This window comes from Narcine bancroftii, chromosome 10, assembly GCF_036971445.1.
Source record: "Narcine bancroftii isolate sNarBan1 chromosome 10, sNarBan1.hap1, whole genome shotgun sequence".
Lineage (NCBI taxonomy): Eukaryota > Metazoa > Chordata > Chondrichthyes > Torpediniformes > Narcinidae > Narcine > Narcine bancroftii.
Window position 1 is genome coordinate 65,153,541 of NC_091478.1, and position 22,669 is coordinate 65,176,209.

The 22,669-nt window shown below is 36.6% G+C and overlaps 1 protein-coding gene and 1 long non-coding RNA gene across 3 annotated transcripts in view; one reads left to right on the forward strand and one right to left on the reverse strand.

The window, feature by feature from the left end:
* The window catches only part of rfwd3 (ring finger and WD repeat domain 3), a 53,755-nt gene extending 39,465 nt beyond the window's left edge, over window positions 1-14,290 (forward strand). For both annotated transcript variants that reach the window (XM_069901157.1, XM_069901158.1), the window contains exons 11-13: window positions 279-493; window positions 1,097-1,314; window positions 13,314-14,290. In XM_069901157.1, coding sequence (XP_069757258.1) covers window positions 279-493; window positions 1,097-1,314; window positions 13,314-13,457 — 577 coding nt within the window. In that variant the 3' untranslated portion in view covers window positions 13,458-14,290. The remainder of the gene's footprint in view (window positions 1-278; window positions 494-1,096; window positions 1,315-13,313) is intronic.
* Window positions 1,069-18,622, reverse strand: LOC138744656 (uncharacterized). The gene is made up of 2 exons (XR_011345680.1): window positions 18,186-18,622; window positions 1,069-1,467 (listed from the first exon to the last, which is right to left on the reverse strand). It is a non-coding gene; the product is annotated as an uncharacterized lncRNA (long non-coding RNA).
* Window positions 18,623-22,669: the final 4,047 nt, after the last annotated feature.

Sequence of the window (22,669 nt, forward strand, 5' to 3'; positions counted from 1 at the left end):
TGATATTAGATTACCTTTACTTTATCAGATTACTGTTAAGTGAGTAATCTACATGTCCCAGTAAAACCGTCCTTTGCACATCAGTTGGATTTTCCTTAGTTGTATAATCCAGGTGAAATCGCTGCCTGTGTTTTAGATTCTTTCGTACTCCTTTCATTGTGCAATGTTGTGTAGCGTTTTTGAATTTCTTTTGCTTCCTGCAGGAATGCTTCAGACTATAACCAGTTCTCTCTGCAGCAACCTGTTTCACAACTGCACTTGTGTATTTTAATATTCAGGTGTCCTGTGACATCATTGTCCTACCTCCCTCGAATGGCTTCTGCAGCGTTTCCATGTGGTGGCCTAGTAGCTGGCACTTTGGAAGGGGGCTGCTTCTGGGAACAGAAATCCACAAACACATACAAGGCACATCTGCTACCTCTGGAGGTTGGAAGTTGCACAGACATACAGATTGAACCCACGATGCGACACTGCCTTGTTACCTACAGGCCAGGTAGAAGAGACTGAGGGGAATGTGGTGCTAATGAACTACTAATGGAACAGGCTGGGTGCTGAATAATTATTAAAAATAATAAAAAGTGCAGATGTTGGATATCTGAAATAAAAATAGCATGCCTGGCAGCATCTTTGAGAGAGAAGCAATTAGCATCAATATTTAAAGCATTTTAGCATTAATCTAGGAACATGACAGCTAGGTTTGGCTGATCAGTCACTGTTACAGATCCAAGTGGTTATAAAACTGACTCCAGTTTAATGATTAAAGGCAAAAGTTTATCAACTCTATTGATTTATTTCTTTGTGTGTAACTTATCCAAAGCAGAAAGCCCCAGTTCAGTCCCTGAAATGTTATGCATCTTTGCAGAGTGGCACTAGGCTGGCAAATGTAGTTTCAGTGAGGAAATGTAGAGAAACTTCCAGAGTGGTGTGAACACTGGGTGTTCACTTGCTGGGTAAACACTTGCCTAATACAGTGTAACTTGGGTTTGTGAAATTGAATCTTGGCAAATTCTCATTTGTAAGGTAAATTTTTTTCTTTGTTGAAAATCATGAACTTTCACTTGTCAAGAGTATTAATAAAAGTCCTTTATTTCCTAAGGTAAAACTCATAGTTCACTAAGGTGCGTAATGATGGAATTATCAAGCACCCCCTCTCCAGAGTCACCCGAAAACCTCAAATGCACTTGTTACCCGGTGCAAACATTCAGCGCAGGCCCCACATGTAAACTTTTAACAAAAAATGCCATCTTCACAAGTCCTGAGAAAGATGGCAGTGTCCTCGTTTGTGCAGGAGATGAGGCAACCAACAGTGCAATGGTGAGTGATGCCAATCTTTTTTGATGCAGGTGTCATTGTTGACTCCATTTTGGACATCTTGTTTTCTGTGTTGTCTTTGACATTTAAAGCTTGTTTGTGATCCAGGATTGCATCCTTGCTGCTGGTTAGGATAATAGGGATGAATTTGTTGCTCTGCAGAAGAAAACTGAAAATTATGATACAAATAAAAGTTTTGCACAACTATGAAAGGGATGCGGGGAAGTGGGAGTTGGGGGTAGAAGGGAATACATTGTCAAGCAGGGTAGTATTAATATGTATTTTAGTCCTGATGAAATAATCATAGAGGAATGTACTACAATTTTCAGGTAACGTGTAATTTTTCAACCAAGTTCATGGAATATTTTAGAGTCGACTTTAATTGCTATTAAATATTTTTGTGATGCCCAGAGCTTCCTACTTGTATTAACATGCATCTCCTACTTAACTTAAGTAGCTAAGTTTTCACTGCTGTAAAAATTCAGGCAGATCTGGATTCATAAGAAAGTAAGAAATGGAAACTGACTGAATTAAAAACAAGTTCCATTACCTAGATCTGTCTTGAACTGGAATTTGTTCTTAAGTTGGAACAGGTACATAGGGTCCTTATTTAGCATCAGTTAGTTTATTTTAGTATATATCTTACCTTTCTCTGCATGTAAAACACTTCCTAAATACACTACAACATCTTAAACATAATATAGAACAAAAAATTGGATGATGTAGGATAGGGGTCTGCAAAGTAGTTGATATCGACCTCTGGAGTCGATGGGACTATCCAAGGTGTCGAAAAATGCCAGGGAGTCAAGGTGGGGAGGGGGGGGTGTCTGATTGAATTATAGAGCCCACTCCTGCCAGGAGCCTGACATCCTAATACATTGTTCATTGGTTTGGAAACTCGCTGGTCTGCCCCTAACCCTAACTCAGGGGTTCTCCTCCATACAAACTGCCATTGTTCAATGATTTGGAAACTCGCTGGTCTCCCCCTATCCCTAACTCAGGGGTTCTCCTCCATACAAACTGGCGTTGTTCAATGATTTGGAAACTCGCTGGTCTCCCCCTAACCCTAACTCAGGGGTTCTCCTCCATACAAACTGGCATTGTTCATTTGCTGGCCTGCCACATCAGAGACTAAAACAATTCCCATCAGCACCTATATTTCAAATATTTTAAACTAGAGTCTTGCAAAGTATTATGAGATGGTTTAAATAGCAACAACAATAAAACCTTAATGTTGCAAATTTAAAACTGCGGGTCAAAAAGAGTATCATACGGCATACTCTCGCGATACTGACTCCACCATGCTCGAACCGGAAGTTGACAGCATTCTACTTTTGTTGGCTTGTCCATTTTTAAATACAAGTTGTTTGTAAATTGCATGTCTTTAACCCGGGGACTGGCTGTAGTCCCCAATCAATGCTCATGGCTGCCTTTCTGTAATATCATGTCTAATTGCTTACCTCAGCTGCACATCAATATAATATCCTTATGACATCCTAATTTTCTTCATCTAAAATTTGTCTATCAGTCATGAATATACTTTTTTTAATTTTTTTTATTTTTCACACTATAAACCATATTGATCAAGATACATACATTTTCCTTCTTAAATATATACAGTGTCGTTTTCTCCCCCCCTTCCCTCCTCCCCTCCCTCCCTCCCTCACCTCCCTCCCATTTAAATATAAGATACATTAAACCCATTAAACAATGTTGTCACTCAATAAAAATAAACAAGAAATTCCACTGAGTCAGTTCTTTTCATTATCTTCTCCTTCTGTCATTTTAGGTGGTAGATGTCCACGGTAGGTTTTCTCTATTGTGTTTCATGTATGGCTCCCATATTTGTTCAAATATTGTAATGTTATTTCTTAAATTATATGTTATTTTTTTTAATGGAATACATTTATTCATTTCTATATACCATTGTTGTATTCTCAAGTTATCTTCTAATTTCCAGGTCGATATAATACATTTTTTTGCTACAGCTAGGGCTATCATAACAAATCTTTTTTGTGCTCCATCCAAATCTTTGTTTTTTATATTACTTAGGAGGAAGATCTCTGGGTTTTTTGGTATATTGCTTTTTGTGATTTTATTTAGTATCTGGTTTAGATCTTCCCAAAATTTTTTCACTTTCTCACATGTCCAAATTGCATGAACTGTTGTTCCCGTTTCCTTTTTACAGCGAAAACATCTGTCTGATACTGTTGGGTCCCATTTATTTAACTTTTGAGGTGTGATATATAGCCTGTGTATCCAGTTATATTGTACATTGCGTAACCTCGTGTTTATTGTATTTCTCATGGTTCAGGAGCATAGCTTCTCCCATGTTTCATTCTTTATCTTTATGCTTAGATCTTGTTCCCATTTTTGTTTGGTTTTACCATTTGTTTCCTCGTTCTCCTTTTCTTGTAGTTTAATATACATGTTTGTTATAAATATTTTGATTATCATTGTGTCTGTAATCACATATTCAAAATTACTTCCTTCTGGTAACCTCAGACTGTTTCCCAATTTGTCCTTCAAGTAGGATTTCAGTTGGTAATATGTCAACATTGTATTGTAAATTATATTATATTTATCCTTCAGTTGTTCAAAGGATAATAGTTTATTTCCCGAAAAACAATTTTCTGTTCTTTTGATCCCTTTTTTCTCCCATTCTCTAAAGGAAAGTTTATCTATTGTAAAAGTGATTAGCTGATTTTGCATCAGTATTAGTTTTGGTAGTTGGTAATTTGTTTTATTCCTTTCTACATGAATCTTCTTCCAAATGTTGAGCAGATGATGCAATACCGGAGAATTCCTACGTTGTACCAATTTTTCATCCCATTTATATAATATATGTTCAGGTATCTTCTCCCCTATTTTATCTAGTCCTAATCTAGTCCAATCTGGCTTTTCCCTTGTTTGATAAAAATCTGATAGGTATCTTAATTGTGTGGCTCTATAATAATTTTTAAAGTTTGGTAGTTGTAAGCCTCCTTGTTTATACCATTCTGTTAATTTATCTAGTGCTATCCTCGGTTTCCCCCCCTTTCCATAAAAATTTCCTTATTATTTTCTTTAAATCCTTGAAAAATTTCTCTGTTAAGCGTATTGGTAATGTCTGAAATAGGTATTGTATCCTTGGGAAAATGTTCGTTTTAATACAGTTTATCCTTCCTATCAGTGTTAGTGGTAAATCTTTCCAATGCTCTAAGTCGTCTTGTAATTTTTTTCATTAATGGATGATAGTTTAGTTTATATAGATGGCCGAGATTTTTATTTAGTTGTATACGTAGGTATCGCATTGCTTGTGTTTGCTATCTAAATGGTGATTCTTTCTTAAATTTTGAGAATTCCGCATTATTCATTGGCATTGCTTCACTTTTATTTGCGTTAATCTTGTACCTCGACACTTCTCCATATTCCTTCAATTTCTTATGTAATTCTTTTATTGATATTTCTGGTTCTGCTAAGTATATTATAATGTCATCTGCAAATAGACTGATTTTATATTCCTTCTTTTATTTTTATCCCTTTTATTTTATTTTCTGTTCTTATCAGTTCTGCTAGTGGTTCTATGGCTAATGCGAACAATAAAGGAGATAGTGGGCATCCCTGCCTTGTTGATCTGCTTAAGTTAAATTGTTTTGATATATATCCATTTACTGTCACTTTTGCCAATGGCCCTTTATATAATGCTTTAATCCAATTAATATATTTCTCTGGTAAACTGAATTTTTGTAGTACTTTGAATAAATAATTCCATTCTACTCTGTCAAAGGCCTTCTCTGCGTCTAAAGCAACCGCTACTGTTGGAGCTTTATTTCCTTCTACTGCATGAATTAAGTTAATAAATTTACAGATATTGTCTGTTCGTCTTTTTTTAATAAATCCAGTTTGGTCTAGATTTACTATTTTTGGTACATAGTCGGCTAATCTGTTTGCTAATAGTTTAGCTATTATCTTATAATCTGTGTTAAGTAAAGATATTGGTCTATATGACGCTGGTGTAAGTGGATCTTTCCCTGTCTTTGGTATTACTGTAATTATTGCTGTTTTACATGACTCTGGTAAGCTTTGTGTTTTATCAATCTGGTTGATTACTTCCAGAAGGGGAGGAATTAATAAATCTTTAAATGTTTTATAGAATTCTATTGGGAATCCATCCTCTCCTGGTGTTTTATTGTTCGGTAGTTTTTTTATTATCTCCTGTATTTCTTCTATTTCAAATGGTTTTGCTAATTTATTTTGTTCCTCTGTTTGTAATTTTGGTAGTTCAATTTTAGTTAAAAATTCATCTATTTTATCTTCTTTCCCTTCATTTTCAGTTTGATATAGTTGTTTGTAGAATTCTCTGGTTTTCATTAATATCCGTTGGATTATATGTGATTTGCTTGTCTTTTTTCCTTAATGCCAATACCATTCTCTTAGTTTGTTCTGTCTTAAACTGCCACGCTAGAATTTTGTGCATTTTTTCTCCTAGCTCATAATATTTCTGTTTTGTCTTCATTATGTTCTTCTCCACCTTATATGTTTGTAGTGTTTCATATTTTATTTTTTTATCTGCCAATTCTCTTCTTTTAGTTGTGTCTTCCTTCATTGCTAATTCTTTTTCCATATTTGCTATTTCCCTTTCCAACTGTTCTGTTTCCCGATTGTAGTCCTTCTTCATCTTAGTTACATAACTTATCATTTGTCCTCTGATGAACGCTTTCATTGCGTCCCATAGTATAAACTTATCTTTCACTGATTCCGTATTTATTTCAAAGTACATTTTAATTTGTCGTTCAATTAATTCTCTATAATCCTGCCTTTTAAGTAGCATGGAGTTTAATCTCCATCTATACATTCTTGGTGGGATGTCCTCTAACTCTATTGTCAATAACAGGGGTGAGTGGTCCGATAATAGTCTAGCTTTATATTCCATTTTCCTAACTCTCTCTTGCATGTGAGCTGATAACAGGAATAGGTCTATTCTTGAGTATGTTTTATGTCTGCCCAAATAATATGAATATTCCTTTTCCTTTGGGTGTTGTTTCCTCCATATATCCAAAAGTTGCATTTCTTTCATCGATTTAATTATAAATTTGGTTACTTTGTTCTTTCTATTAATTTTTTTTCCAGTTTTATCCATGTTTGAACCAAATTAAGATGTTCCCTTGCGTATCTGCTATCTTCAGAAAGATATCTTGCATAAATTTTTGATCTTCTTCATTAGGTGAATATACATTGAGTAAATTCCAAAACTCCAAATACATCTGACATTTTATCATTACATATCTCCCTGCTGGATCTATTATTTCCTCTTCTATTTTGATTGGTACATTTTTACTGATGAATATAGCTACTCCTCTAGCTTTTGAATTATATGATGCTGCTGTTACATGTCCTATCCAATCTCTCTTTAATTTCTTGTGTTCCACTTCAGTTAAGTGTGTCTCTTGTATGAATGCTATATCATTTTTTTCTTTTTTCAGTAAATTTAACAGTTTCTTCCTTTTGATTTGGTTTTGTATTCCATTAATATTTAAAGTCATATATTTCAACATAGCCATTTCATACTTTGTTTATCTTTCCTTTCCGTTTTCTCATCATCACCTTTCCTTCTTATTCATTTCTGCTTTCTTTTTTTGAACACATTATAACACAACATTTCTAAAACATAAAATATTTCCATTATTCTCATATCTAAAATTCCTTTCACCCCACTATCCCCTCCCCTTCCTGAGTTGCCCTTTGTCCCTTGTCGGGCAACCACATCTCCCCTCTCCATTTGGATTTGCGAAATCACTCGCAAGCGTCAACTGATTTCGCAGTGACTGTAATTCTTCCCCACCCAGCCCCCCCCAGAAAAGATTTTAATCTTCATATATAACAAAGGTCACTCTCTTAATTCCCTCCTTACTTCCTTTCTTCCCTTACTTTCCCTTCTTAGTTCTTATCGATACTCTTTTTTTAAATATACTTACACACATATTTATATATAAATATATATATATATATATATATACACACACACACACACACATACATATAGTTTGTGGTCATTTTTGTTCACGTTACATGTCTTCATCTCTCTCTGTCTGTTTTGTAGTTCTGCAAATTTTCGTCCTTCCTCCGGATCCAAGAATAGTCTGTTTTGCTGCCCTGGAATAACTATTTTAAGTACCGCTGGGTACTTTAGCATAAATTTATATCCTTTTTTCCATAGGATCGTTTTTGCTGTATTAAACACCTTCCTCTTCTTCAGGAGTTCAAAACTATATCTGGATAGAAAAAAAATTTTTGACCTTTGTATTCCAGTGGTTTTTTGTCTTCTCTTATTTTCCTCATTGCTTTCTCCAATATATTTTCTCTTGTTGTATATCTTAAGAATTTTACTAGAATGGATCTTGGTTTTTGTTGTGGTTGTGGTTTAGGGGCTAATGTTCTGTGTGCCCTTTCTATTTCCATTTCTTCCTGTAATTCTGGTCTTCCTAGGACCCTGGGGATCCATTCTTTTATAAATTCTTTCATATTTTTGCCTTCTTCATCTTCCTTAAGGCCCACTATCTTTATATTGTTTCTTCTATTATAGTTTTCCATTATATCTACTGAGCTAACAGCTCCTGTGTTTCTTTAACTTTTTTATCAGATTCTTCTAATTTCTTTTTTAAGTCATCTACCTCCATTTCTATGGCTGTTTCTCGTTCTTCCACCTTGTCTACTCTTTTTCCTATTTCTGTCATGATCATCTCTAATCTATTCACTTTTTCTTCTGTACTTTTTATTCTTTTTATTTCACTGAATTCTTGTGTCTGCCATTCTTTTACTGTTTCCATATATTCTTTAAAAAAAATATATCCATGTACTTGCCCTTCCCTCTTTCTTCCATTTCTCTGTGTTCTTCCTCTTCTTCTGAGTCTACTCCAGGATCTGTGTCCTTTACCTCTGTCTCTTCTGGTTTTCTTGTTGGGTTGTTTGTTTTATCTTGTTGAGTATTTTTGATCTTCTTATTTTTATTAGAAGTGTCTTGCTGCTGGTCTTCTTCCTCTGGGTTGGTCATCTGTTTTTTCTTTGATTTTTTACTCTCTTCTTTCTTGTCCTCGTTATTTTCTATGTTCTCCCCTTGCTGCTTTGTTGTGGTTGCCAATTTCAGCTGTGGAGATCGACTCCTCAGCTGGTCCCCCCTCCCGTCAGTGTTCTTTTTGTCTTGCGCATGCGCGGTTGCGCACTTTTGTTTTGCTCCGCGAGCCATTTTTGTAGTCCCGAGCTCGGGGCTTCAACTGACCTGAGGGAGCGGGCTTCTCTCTCCACAGCGGGCCTCCTCGGACAGGTAAGGCCTTCACCTTCTTCTTCCGACGTCTTTTCTTCTCTTCTTCCCGTTGCTTTTGGCTTTTCTTTCTTCGCTGCCATTTTCTCCACACCTTTATTTTCACTTTATTTTAGTTTTTGTGTTTGTGCCTTTGTTTTTTATCTTTTTTTTAAAACTTTTCCAGAGAGGGCTGGAGTTCCCTGACCGGCCACTACTCCATCACGTGACTCCTCGTCATGAATATACTTGACCACTGAGCCTCCATTGCCCTCTGGATAGTGAATTCTGAACATTCACCCTCTGGATGAAGAAATTTCTTACCACTGTGAATGGCTCACCACTTATTTTGGGATTCTGAATATTGCTCTTATTGTGTACATCCAAAAAATTGTTAATTCGTATCATAGACTTTTTTTAATATAAAATCATTTTTATAGATTCTTAACCAGCGGGAATCAGCACTAATCCTTGCAGTATTCCACTTATTACATGCCCAATCCAAAATTAACTACTGTTTTCTGAATATTAACCAATAATACTTCATCCACACCAGTCTATTGGTCATAATGCAGAGGAATTAAATTTTGTTTAATAATCTCTTGTGTATCATCTTTTCTCATTCTTTTTGAAAGGTCAAATACATGATATCAACTAGTCCATTCTGCCTGTTACAACCTCAAAAACTTTGAAAGTACCGATGAAATGTGGCTTCCCTTTCAGAAATTCATGTCTACTCCAGTCAACCTTGGAAAATATTAATTACATTTTCTCTTTTCTATCTCTCTTTTTCATGAATAGTAATGTTTGCTACCTTTTAATTCTACAGTAGCTGCTGGAGAATCTAATGGAATTCTGGAACAACCATCACCTCCTTTCAAAACCTTAGTTCCTGCGGATTTAGTGGCTTTCATCCAAATTTTTTTAAGCCTGAGTTCATTTCTTTTGATCTCATTCACTTGACCCATAGTTCTCCACTTTTCCCAGAGGTTTTCTTTGCACTCACGAGAACGGACAGAATCTCTCTGCCATTTCCTTATTCCTCCATATAACTTCTGCCTCAATATGTAAGAGACTCTCATCATTTGTTCATCATATCTGTTTTGTATATCTTTAGAATATCTTTCAGTCTGTTTTGATATTTCTTGCTAGATCATTTTTGTGTCAATTCTGTGGCCCTTCTCTAAATTCAGGCTTTGCAGCTTTGCAATAACGTTACAAGCCTTACCCTTGATCTCGTGGTGGCTTTAATTTCTCTTAGTCATTAATAAATAATTTTTCCTGCTGTCTTTCATTGTAAAATTATATCACTGTAAAACTAAGTATTAATTCTTCAAAAGCTAGCCTTGCTGATTAACTATCTTGTGTAACTTCCCAGTCTGCCACAATATCTTGTTTCAGACCAAACTACATAGCTTTCATCCTTATACAAAATTCTTGTATATAATGACTGCTGTACCCTAAAAGCCTTTTAACTGCAAGGTCACCATTTAACCATTTCTTTCTCTTGATCTCAAACAGCCAACTAACATGTTGATTCCTCAACTTAAATGGTCCAGAGAACCTTAGACATTCCATGAATTTGTCCTCAAACCTAGTCATTTGGTTCTCTCTGAATGTGAATTGAAGACCTCCCTATCCCCACCCCTGCCCTTCCCCCACCAATGGTTACATGGACCTATTCAGTTCCTGATTGATGTTTGAAGTGCAATATATGTTTTTTATTTTATTTACAGCATGGTAGAGCTAATTCTGCACATTTAAACCCATGTCGCCCAATTTAACCTACATCCCTGTTCATTGTTTTCCCCTTGTTCTCCATTGGCTTCATGCCAGCTGATTTTTCTATTTAATTTTTATAACTAAGACACATTTTCTCCTGTCTTTATCCAATTCTTTTTTTTAAATCAGGACTATGCCTCTTTGAAAATGTCTCTTTGAAAAGTTAAATGTTCTGGAATACCTGATATCCAGCCCTGGCCACTCTTCTGACATGTATACTTAATAGTTATTACATATATGCAATTGGAGAAATACTGTGTACCATTCCTTCCTGCAGATTCTGGTTATTATTAGGCATTCTGATTCCCTCCATGGTACTGGATGAGTTTGTATGGCTTGTTTGTGATTCTAATTGCTTTCTAATTATGTCACCCCATTTTAGTGTAGCGATTTGTGTGTGTGTGTGTTGCTGAGTTCACCACATGATGGCAGCAGGTCTCATCATTTTTGAAATTTATTTTGGCCAGGGAAAAACATGGCTATTAATTCTGCATAATTGAGTGTGTCCAAACAGTCTGGTAGCCTCCTCTAATTGTATCTGACACTTCAGTTGCTTGAAACTGGATTGAAGTATGAAGCAGAGTGAAAACATTTATTTCCATCATCTGGTTTTTGATTGTAAGTATCTGCATCAAATCACCATGCTTCCATTTTCTTTGTTTTCTGCATCATGCAATTCAAAAGATTGGAGAAGAATTTACCATACGAATGGAAGAGGCTGCTTGAGAATATATGGTTAGACCGAGAAATTAGGCAGTCTTTTTTTTAAAATGTTGGATGTGTTCCATTCATTTGTTAAGCAAATTGATGAATCTTCAGTGCAGTTCCTGTCTATTTTTAGCTCCTGATATGTGCATACATTCAGTTAATTTTGTTTTTGTTTTCATTATTTTTGTGTGATGTGTGATACACAACAATGCAAAATTTGTGTTGGTGAATCATTGGGCATTTGCCACTAAATGCAGATGTGCTGGCTGTTTGATCTTCTGAACACTGTGATCTGTTTCGTTCCAAGAGAATACAAGTAATAAGAGACCTCATGACCCCTCATGCCTATACCACCAATCATCTCATGGTACTGATCAATTGAATTCTCATTCCACTTGCTAACCTAATGACCATATTATAAAAAAAATACTAAGTAAAACTCCGATTTGTCAGGAAGCATTGATGGTTTGTTTTATGGCTCATCGGAGCCCCAGTTCATTCAGACCTCAGTGAATTCATTGGTAATTTATTAGAGAGTCATAGACCTACTGAAATGTGTAATTTTTTTTTAAAAACATGATTTAAGAGTGTTGGTGTTTTAACTGGAATAATATCCAATAGTTTGCCAGTCCAATCGTTCTTGATTCTGCATTCAGAGCTAAACCTCATGGCAGGTAACTTGTGTAAATCTCAGAACCATAATTGTCTCAATGAGATCCTCTCTTTCTAAACTCCAGTTAGTCTCATTTTTTTTCTATTTTCTAATGACAAACTAATCCTTCCATAAATATTTCTAGTTAATTACACTGCACCAACAATTATGGTTTTTAACCAAAGCCATGTATAGTATTTGCAGCAAGATTTTCTAGCTTTTGCACTCTAATCTACTTGCAATTTTGGCTAACATTTCAAACTTTACAGTTTGTTTCTGAAGACCAACCAGCACCCAAGATTTTTCTGTACACCCTTACTTACGGATTTATTGTGATTTAAAATGTTTTTATTTTATTTCTGGATGACTTTGCATTTACCTCATATATTCTACTATACCTATTCTTATAACCTGCTTGTTCTTCGTCCATGTTTCTCAATTTCTCATCTGGCTTTGTTCCATCTTCATTCTTTTAAAATAACACTAATCTGTGATTAGCTAAGATCCTAAAAAAAATCCTCATGCCTACCCACTAATATCAAACAGGTCTGTTTACAACTGTTTTGTTGTTTAATTGACACTATGTTCTGTAAGATCCCTTCAAAAATGATGTGATAGTCTCTTATTTCCCTTATTTATCCTGCTGGTTACATTCTCAAAAAATGGATTTGTCATGTCTGATTTGCCTATCATGTATGTAATGATTTAACAAGTGTCCTGTTGCTATATGCTAGATAGTCAGCTCCATCCTAGATTGCATTATGTCAGGCTGATAGGTTTTCCAGTTTCTAAATTCTCTTTTTAAATCTTTTGAATAGCAATGTTATGCTTCTTTTCATTCTACAATCGAAGGACTTTTGAAAGATCATGACTAACACATCATTATCTCCAGGGGAAATCTTTTAAAACACTGGGGTAAAGGCTAAAGGATCCAAGGGATTCACCGGCTTTTGCCCCCTTCATCTCTCCTGTAATGTTTGATTAGTGGAATAATTTACTGTGTTCTTTTGTTCCATGTTTTGTGCAATGAATCTATACTTAAAATATCTAAGATCTCTGGCTTGAATGCCAGGCTCTTTATTCTGAAACACTCGGCCCCGTTTATATACAACCCAGCAAAGAAAGCGATCCATGTCAACTGTTAACTTTATTTTTCAATTAAATTGTTTCTCACTTTTTTACACTTGGGAGGCAAGGCCCAGCCTGCTTTCTCTCTCCTTTGGGACAATCCCACATCTTGGGGATCAATCTATGCTACATTCCCTCTATCGCAAATGCATTTTTCCTTGCCCAATAAAGACTTTGCCAGGACTATATCATTGGAGCAGGATTTTTTCCATAATACTACTCCAATTTGAATCCAAAAGGCCAATGTTAAGTTCCTAGTGTCATTAGATTCTATTTATTGCTCTTCCATATTTTATATGCTTTGCATGTTGTAACAAATATTTACTACCTCAGCCTTTTCCTTATTATCTTTTATAACTTCAGTTTTCATCATTGTTTATTTACTGATAAATTTTCATTTTTCATCTCTATTTTTGTCACTCGGTAACCCTTTTTGTTCTTTTGCCATGACAGTTGTGGAATGCAGGGACTGGCTCCCTCATCCAGAAGCTTCAAGCCGACCAACCGATACTGGATATCTGTCCGTTCGAGGCAAATCAAACCAGTTTCCTGGGAATTCTGACTGAAAAAATGGTGAAGATCTATAAGTGGGGTTGATGAAACCCCACTGGCTTGACAGGGAAAGAAATAAAAGGCCCAAATCAGGTGTTGGGTGTGAAACAGCACTTTATAAAACTTGCCTTGAAAAGTAGGTGTTGATGTGCAACAGATCTACCCACTTCAGCTAATCATCAAAATGTTTTTATTGCTGCAAGCCTTTATATAATTGATTCCATTGCTATAAAATGCTACTGTTAAGAATCGTGATATTTCTTTAAATAAGAATAAAAGCCCATTTTTTCTTTTATGTACCATTTATAACCCCCTGCCCTCCAATTATTTAACTTCTTTCCTTGCCTGTTATTTGCATTATCAGAACATATCTGGTACTAGTTGCCAGGAAACCCCAAGAGGCTTGCAACAACTCCTCCAACCCACTTTATTTTTCTTCACTTTTCTGTATTTTCAGGTGAGGAGAATTTCTGATCTTCCCTTTACTGGCTTTCAGTAGGTTAACAGAGAAGAAGATCAGAGAGTGTGAAGGGGGATTCGGCTTGCCTATCAATAGCTTGTGGGCTGGCCCACAGCACTGCCAGTAAGAACTTAACTTTTTCAAAATCCCTCCTGTTTGGACACAAGTGAAAAGGGTTTTTGACTTCAGAAGATTATTAAGATTGCATAGAATTTGGTGTGATGCCTGCATCTATTGATTTGAGGAGGAAAAAAATGGATCTGTTAATTGGGTACAATTGTTAATGTAATGATTGAGGAAAATGTTTCTATGCCCAGGATGATCTAAAGTAATATGGGAGATTTGGGGCTGAGAAGGCAGTGTCTGGACCTATACTTGAATGGGAATATGATCATGTTCAATTAAAACTTTCAATGTTTGTATAGAAGTATCATTTTATTACTATCACATAGAAATTTTTTTAAAACTGAAATCTTGGTCCTTTACTCCCGAGCTTCCCCAATTGTTGATTAAATTGATGCATTTAATTTTTAATTAATTTCAGGACCAAATTGAAGTTGAATTATAAATAATACCCATTTTCACAAAATACAGAAAGTTGGAAAATAAGTGGAGTATTTTGGGATTACGAATGTTAATGATCAGCTCGAAAGCTCCATAAAGGGAACCACCCTCTGCCTAGCCTTTCAAATGCCATTCTAAAGGCTTTCACTGTGTCTCTCTTCATTTTGTTACAGTGATATATCCCCAGTCTGTTACATCTTTGCTGATTGTTATCTCTTTGATTTAATATCATGTTTTTAAATAATTTCTACACTTTCTCCTACACCACTTGCCTGTTTATTCTTATAAAATGGAGATCAGAACTGTTTTGTTTTACTGTATCTGAGCCTTGCCAATGAAGATGGAGCAGATGTAACAAAGAACAATGAGCAGTATCCAGGGACACTGGGAGAATGTGTTAGGATACAATAGAGTTTTGGTTGTGAGTTTGCATTTGCACAGCAACCCATGTACCAAAAATTAGAGTGATAAATGATGGGAATTTTTAGTAGAAGAGTGTGATTAGATGTTTGTTATGTACACAAATACAATGTACACATGCACTGAAATTATTGCATGCAATTATTGTTGCTGCAGCAAGCTGTACTTTTTATACATTTTTAAAAATTACAATGGCATACACTGTATATAAATTACCCCAGAATGGAAAGAGATAGTAAATAAATGGAGAATAAATTTTTAGACCGACAGTATGGTTACAGGGCCTTTTGGTCCATGAGCTTTCCTGCCCAATTAACATACACCCTGGTATGTTTTAGAATGGTGTGAGGAATCTGGGGGAAACCCATGCAAACACTGGGGGAGAACATACAAAGTCCTTACTATCAATGCCAGATCCGAGCCCTGGTTGCTGGTGTTGTAACAGCATTGTCTTAACCTCACCGCCCTGATAGATAGTGATTCCAGGGCGGGGAGGTTAGCACAATGAAATGTAGGGAATTTCAAGAGGTTAATAACCATTGGATTAAAACAGTTCTTGAATCTAGAGGTACTGGACCAGGCTTCTATACCATCTTTTCGAAGGTACCAGTGAGCTGTGACCAGGGAAATTATGTCATTTTGGCTCTGAAAATTTTCAGATAAATGAGGATATCCAAAACACCCAGAAATCCTCAGTTATCTGAAATTATTCTGGAGCTGAACTGATGTCACAGGTTGAAAAAAATTTTGGAAAAACCTCCAAATAGAATTTTTGAGTTTTTGGTGTTATTTATCTTATTTTGTTCAGGTTGTTTTTTTGTGTGAGAATTAATTCATACTTAAAAAGCCTTCCCTTGTTGTTTAAACACTTAGAAAAGATTTGCTGTTGCTACTGGGCTGTTTTTTTTTAAATGACCAGTTATCCAAAAATGTCATGTATTTGAATTAGGCCTGATCCCAACCATTTTGGATAATTGGAGTTGTACTGTATATAGCTTCAATACCCACTTCAAATATGTCATTCACAGCTGGAAATCCTGTCTCATTTTTCCCTTATTGTAAATATCATCATAAAACATTACAACACAGGAAACAGGACCTTTGGCCCTTTTACTTTAAGCCAAACTATTCTTTTGCCTCATCCCACTGATCTGCACCAAGACCCCTCCATATCTCTCCCATTCATGTACCTGTCCAAATTTTTCTTAAAGGTTAAAATTGAGCCTGCATTCACCACTTCCACTACTCTCTGTGTGAAGAAGTTCCCTCTAAACTTTTCCCCTTTCATCCTTAACCCATGGCCTCTGGTTTGTATCTCCCCTAATCTCAGTGGAAAAAGTCCATACTCCCTCATAATTTTAAATAACCTCTATCAAAACTCCCCTTATTCTTCTACATTCCAGGGAATAAAGGTCTAACCTTTTAATCTTTCCCTGTAATTCCGTTCCTGAAGTACTGCAACGTCCGAGTAAATCTTCTTTGCAATCTCAATCGTATTGATATCTTTCCTATAGTTAAATGACCAAAACTGCACACAATACTCCAGATTTAGCCTTAGCAATGTCTTGAACAACTTTAACATCTCAACTTCTGTGCTCAATACAATAAAACCCCTGGTGTCCAGTACCTATAAGCAAGTTTTATGATTGCTTGAGATTTACTCTTGCAATGACTAACTATTATACCTGCAATAACAATAAACTGTTTAAAAGACAAAAAAAACTGAACAAACTTCACTTGCATGCATATATATAAAGCTTAAAGCATTTTACTTTATTTTCAATCACATTCTTTGAAAACATTTAACTCACTGCATATGCTGGAACCTCCCCCTCCTCGGAGCTGCCCGAAAAACTAGATAATTAACCCCCTCCCCCCAAGTTTACAGATAAAGCCTTACTAATATACTAATAAATATAAAGACCCTTTCTAAGCAGGGATAAGGAGACACTTCAAGAGAGTCACCTTCAATGGCAAATGGCATTAATTATTGTGGCCAGTGCCATTTCATTCATATATAACTATTCAAAGAGCTGCTACAAAACTACTCCGCTGGCTGAATATTTGCTCCCATCTTCACCAAAGAAGAATATTACTTTACAGTTTTAAATTTTTATTTTTATTCATTCCCTTTATTTCTTGTTCTTTTATTTTTTTGCTGGTTGCTTGAATTGCAGATAACGGGGATTTTTACTGTATTTTGATTTCTGAAGCTCTCTTTACATTCCTATCTATCTAACACCACTTTCATGGGATCATGTTCAGGTTGTACCTTTTTAATTTGGTGACGTTGGGAACTGGCCATTGCTGGACCACAGAAAATGCTGGAATACAGAAATTGACCCCAAAGGAAACTCCCTATGTAATCATCAAAAGTAGAACAAAGCTTAAAGCAGGAAATAATACTGTGGGGCAGCACAGTTAGCATGGTGGTTAGCACAAGGCCTTTACAAACCCAGTGATCAGGACCAGGGTTTGCGTCCTGTGCAGACTGTAAGGTGTCTGTACTAATGGTGGCATTTCAAATGTGCTGGATCATGGTAGTTGCCAGACCACCAAGTGCTGGATAAGAGGTACAGCCTGTATTTGTATTCCCAGATCCCTCTGTTCTCCTACACTCCTCAGTTCCGTACCATTTACCGTGTATCTCCTACCGTGATTGGTCTTATCAAAATGCAATACCTCACATTTGTCTGCATTAAAATCCATCTGCCATTTTTCCCACTGGTCCAGATCCCTCTGCAAGCTTTGAAAGCCTTTCTCGCCATCTACAAAGTCTCCAATTTTTGTGTCATCTGCAAGTTTGCTGATCCAATTTACCACATTATTTATACAGATCATTAATCTAGGTGACAAACAACAATGGTTCCTGAATCGATCCCTGAGGCACACCTCGAGACATAGGTCTTCAGTCTGAAAAGCAATCATCTACTAGCAAGCTCCAGCTTCTACATAGCCAATATCGAATCCACTTTACTATCTTACCATGAATACTGAGCATCTGAACCTTTCTGACTGACCTCCCAAGTGGGATCTTGTCAAGGGCCTTATAGACAACACTTTTCAAGTTCTAATATTTCCCAATTTCAAAACATATCTTCAAAGAAACATAAGCGACGATATTCCGAATTGCTATCTTATTAATCCAATAAATCAAACTTCATAGTTGCAGCTGTAAGTAGCTTTAATTTGTTGATATAACTTTGCATTGAGATTTTCATAACAATGAGTAAACAAAGGATACTGTATAATGATAACAATATTAATTTTCAGCAGATACAAGCCAAAATTAAGATGAATTCAAAGAAAAGTATCTCAAGCTTACTTACATCTGTCATGATTCTTCGAAGAATGAGATGCAAACTTTAGGTCTGCTCGGATATTGCGAATTATGATGTCGTAGTAACTATGGTAATGCTAGAAACAAAAGAATCAACATGGTTTTAACTTCCACAGGCCTTACTAAAGTCCATGTAGACATGTCTGTATCTACAGCCCTACACTAGCAATCCTATACTTTTCCTATAGAAGTGCCTACTCCAACAGTAGTCGTCAAATACCTGTTGCTGTCTTCACCTTTCTATATTAATTGATCACATCACACTTTTTTTGGTTTTTATGGAAATGTATGATTCTTATCTAATTTCTATGTTACTTGTTCGAAGAATTAAATGAGGGTGCTCAAGCGAGACTTTTCCTATTGCTCACTGACTATTCCCCTCCCTTGAGTACTCTGCCAACTAAGGATCATATTTAACATCCTTATCAAATCTGGTAATGATGCTGTAATAATTTTTCAAACTGACCCCTTAATAAGGTCAAAAGTCAGTTCTCTTGATACCACCTTTTATCTCCCTCTGGGGCCCCACTACTGAATGGTAAACCATTATCTCCTACATGGAGACAAGAGACTGCAAATGCTAGAGCTTGGGGGGAGAAAACCAGTTGCTGGAGGAACTTGGGCAGGCCAGGCAGCATCCATTAGCTTCAGGATTGCAAGATAGGAAAAATTAATGGGGTGGGGGGGAGGGGTAGAGTTGGGAAACAGGCAGGCGAAGAATAGGTGGAAGCAAACAAAGGGAGAGAAGAAAAAACAGCCAGGGGAGGGTGAACATTGGTGGAATATAGAGAGATGGTGGCCAGATGAGAACAGTAGGGGCAAGGGTTATGGGTGGGTGGGTAGGTTGAAAAAACTGAACAACAAAAGGTTGGGAGTGAGTGAGAAAACCCAGGTGGAGGAGAAGAGAGAACAGGTCCAAGGGAGAATGGATTACTTGGAGAATTCCCAGATGATCACTACCTAATTTCTTTTCAGCCAATTTTTAGCCTGCCTCTTTCCTAGGATCCATATAAAAACAAATTATCCCAATATATCCTGTCTATTTCTCCACAGAACTTCTCTTTCCTTGTCTGGTCCATGTCTTGAACTTGTATATTTGATGTTCTCCACATTGACAATTTTCAGTATCCTCTTTCCAAACGGGTTATCTTCATCAATTCATATGCACCTCTATTCTGAAACTGGTTAATCTGACAGTACTTCATTTCTTCTCTGAAATGGCCCAACAACTGCCTCCATTTGCTCATTTACCTGGCTGAACTTGACCTGAAATTGAATAATTTCAATTTCATCCATTTCCTTCATGTCAAAAATGTAACCTTGGAGCCAAGTTATACCATTTTGAGTAAACATGGAACAAATCTCCATGATTTGTCACCTTTCATGGACTCATCAATCCCCTTCTCTACTTTAAGCATTCCTTCAGTGACGCTGGTGGAGATAGCAGAGAGAATCATTCCCCTTCTCGTGTTGTAATTTTCAGAGATGCAGCACCCTCATCCTTCCACCATCCAGGGACCTAAACTGTCCTTGCAGGTCAAGAAGCAATTTATTTACATTTCCTCCAATTTAGTATATTTCAATAAATGTGGTCTTTTGTGCACTCAGTAAACTAAATAGAAGTTGGCCGACTATTTTGCACGAATTTAAGGTCGAGCAGCTTCCAACTTCTTGTCCTTTCCTCTGATCTCAACCGTTGCACTTTTCCTAACTATGCCTGTCATAAGCAGCATCTCATCTTCCACCTGATACACTGCAACCCTTGTGATTCTGGATTTCAGGTACCGTATATTTCGGCATATAAAACGACCGTCTGATAAGATTGGTCCCCAATTTCAGCCTGAATTTCATGGTTTTCAATCATCATCAGGTGTATAAGGCGATCCTCAAAATTGCGTGTCTTGATTGAGCTGGTGTGTTTACTGAGCTGTTAGCCGTGGCTGGAAAGTGGGTGTCATGGATCCTCCAGCAAAATGAAGTATGAAGCGAGTTTTCAATTAAAAGTCCTTGAAGTGGCCAAGGAATCTCGCTGCTGTGCATAACATAACCGAGCAGATGGTAAGAGAGTGGAGAAAGAATGAAGATGTTTTAAGAAAAATACCAAAGAAACAGTGTTCAATGAGAAGAGGAATCATTCATTGGTTAGAGTTGGAAAACCACGTTGCAGAATGGGTACTCGAACAGAGGCAAGATCGCGACATAGTCGCAAGAAATTAAATCAGAGCATATGCACTGAAGCAGGCAAGGTCAAACCCATGACACAGTCGAGATTTTAAAGATAATAGGCTAGTGCAGCCATTTCATGAACAGGAAAAATCTGGTAATATGACAAAAAAAATCAAAAATCGCTCAAAACCTACCAAACGATCTTGATCATAAAGTTTTCAGCAGTTTATTGTACATCAGAGGCAGTTTCCATATCAAATAGTGGAAACATGGACGAACCCTCCTCCCCCCCCATGAAAAGGCGGGGCAATACGTGTTGCATCCCTTGATGTACTGTGTGAATTTGTGATCAAAGCATGAGATAAAGTGAAAGTAGAGACTAATCTTTCAAAAAAATGCAGTAACTAGTGCAATGGATGGTATGGAGGTTGATTTATTGTGGGACACTGATGACATGGAAGTCGACTCACCAGATTCAGACTGGGACTCGTACAATGACAGTGTAAACAGTGAAACTCCAGATATGGTGGCCGAGTTCTTTGCCTCAAAAGATGAGGGTGATTTTGGAGGATTTTTGATTTTTTTTTTAAAACAAAAATTTCTAATATACCAGTAGCTTAAATATTTGTTGTAGGGTTGGGTCTGAGTAAGTTATGGAACCAATTGAGTGGTATTTTGAGTAGAATTTTAAGGTCACATTTTTGTATCTGGCCTATAAGACGATGCTGTTTTTGGATAGTTTGGGTGCTTCAAGGGTCATGTACAGTAATTTAAAATAAATGTCAAATTATTAGAGATGCTGCACAGAAACAAGCCTATGGCCACAAGCCTGTGTTGACCACCATCGACCCATTTACATTTATGTTATTACCTTGACCATTTTGCTCCACCCTATCGCAGACCTTCCCACTTCACTCTACACAACTTAAAACTTGCTTCCTTTTCCAGTTCTGATGAAGGGCCCTCAACCTAAAATAGTGATGGTTTCCCTCCGTATGTGCTGCCTGACCTGATCCTTCAATTACTTTGTTTTTGTTTTGGATTTCCATCATCTGCAGTTTCAAGGCAATTCCCATATTACTATCCATTTCTTGGAATCTAGGAGTTGATCCACTTTCACCTTTTTATTGCAGGTTCTGCTGTAGGTCCTGTTATCCATGTTAAGCTGATTGGTCTGTGATGTCCTGGGCATCCTTCAAGTTTAGGAATTACATCAGTTTATTCAGAGGTCTTGGCATTCTGCCATGGTAAATTAACTGAAGTGTGTAGTTGTGCCCCAAGTTTCTTATAAAATGTACAGATGTAATCCATCTGGATAAGAGATGTTGGGCCACTCTGGATTTGATTAATATTTCAGTATTGAACAGATCTGCTCTCTTTTAAATACTGGGCAATCATACTTTTTATATCAGACCCAATATCTATAGTTATCTGCAATAATAAATGCTGCAGTCATATATTGCAGTATTGGCACTATGTGAGATGCACTCTAAGTTCTCTTAAAAGCATCCACCTGGAACATTAACTCTTTTTCTTTGATTCTGACAGACTATTTTTCTTTCCAGTTGTATCTGTTTAAAACATCTTTCTCGTCATTGTTTCTGAATTTTCTCTGATTTATTTTTCAGGATCCAGTTAACATTTAATCAGTACGCCACTGGTATTATCTTTAAGCATAGATAAGCTGTTCCAAAAAATATTGCCATAATTCCTTTCTTCCCCATACTGAATTGACTTATTATTACATAATATTTCAATCACACACTTCAAGTTGTATTCAGTACCAAAGCTAATTGACTGGAAGAGAGAGGAGGAATATGAAACATTTGCTGGAAGGGTTAAATTCCATAAACTTGTATCATGAGTACAGAAGATTGAGAAATCGTTGGGTGCAATCCAAGCTCATTGGATGGTAGTCAGCAAGGGAAACGCTATCCAACACTGCTGCCTCAGCCATGAGCCCAAAAAGCTGCAATGATACTAATGTGGAATTACAGTAGAATTCCTCTATGTCCCAAGTATGGGAGGGATTGTGTATCAAACCTATTCTTTCCTAGTTTAGTTAATAATGGAATTTGGGCAGAAAATTGTCTAACACAAAACAGGAAAATATGTTAACATTTTGGAGCTCAGCCCTTCATCTGATATGAATTGTCTTTATTCTTTTCAGGTGGCTATTAACCAGGTTTATATTGACAGAACTTTAATTTTGAATTTGCTGATTTTTTTGGACTGGACCACAGAAAGCATGCAATTAAAATAAGGGTCAGCTACTCTACTGTTTGAGGCTTCTCCATTCAATTATAG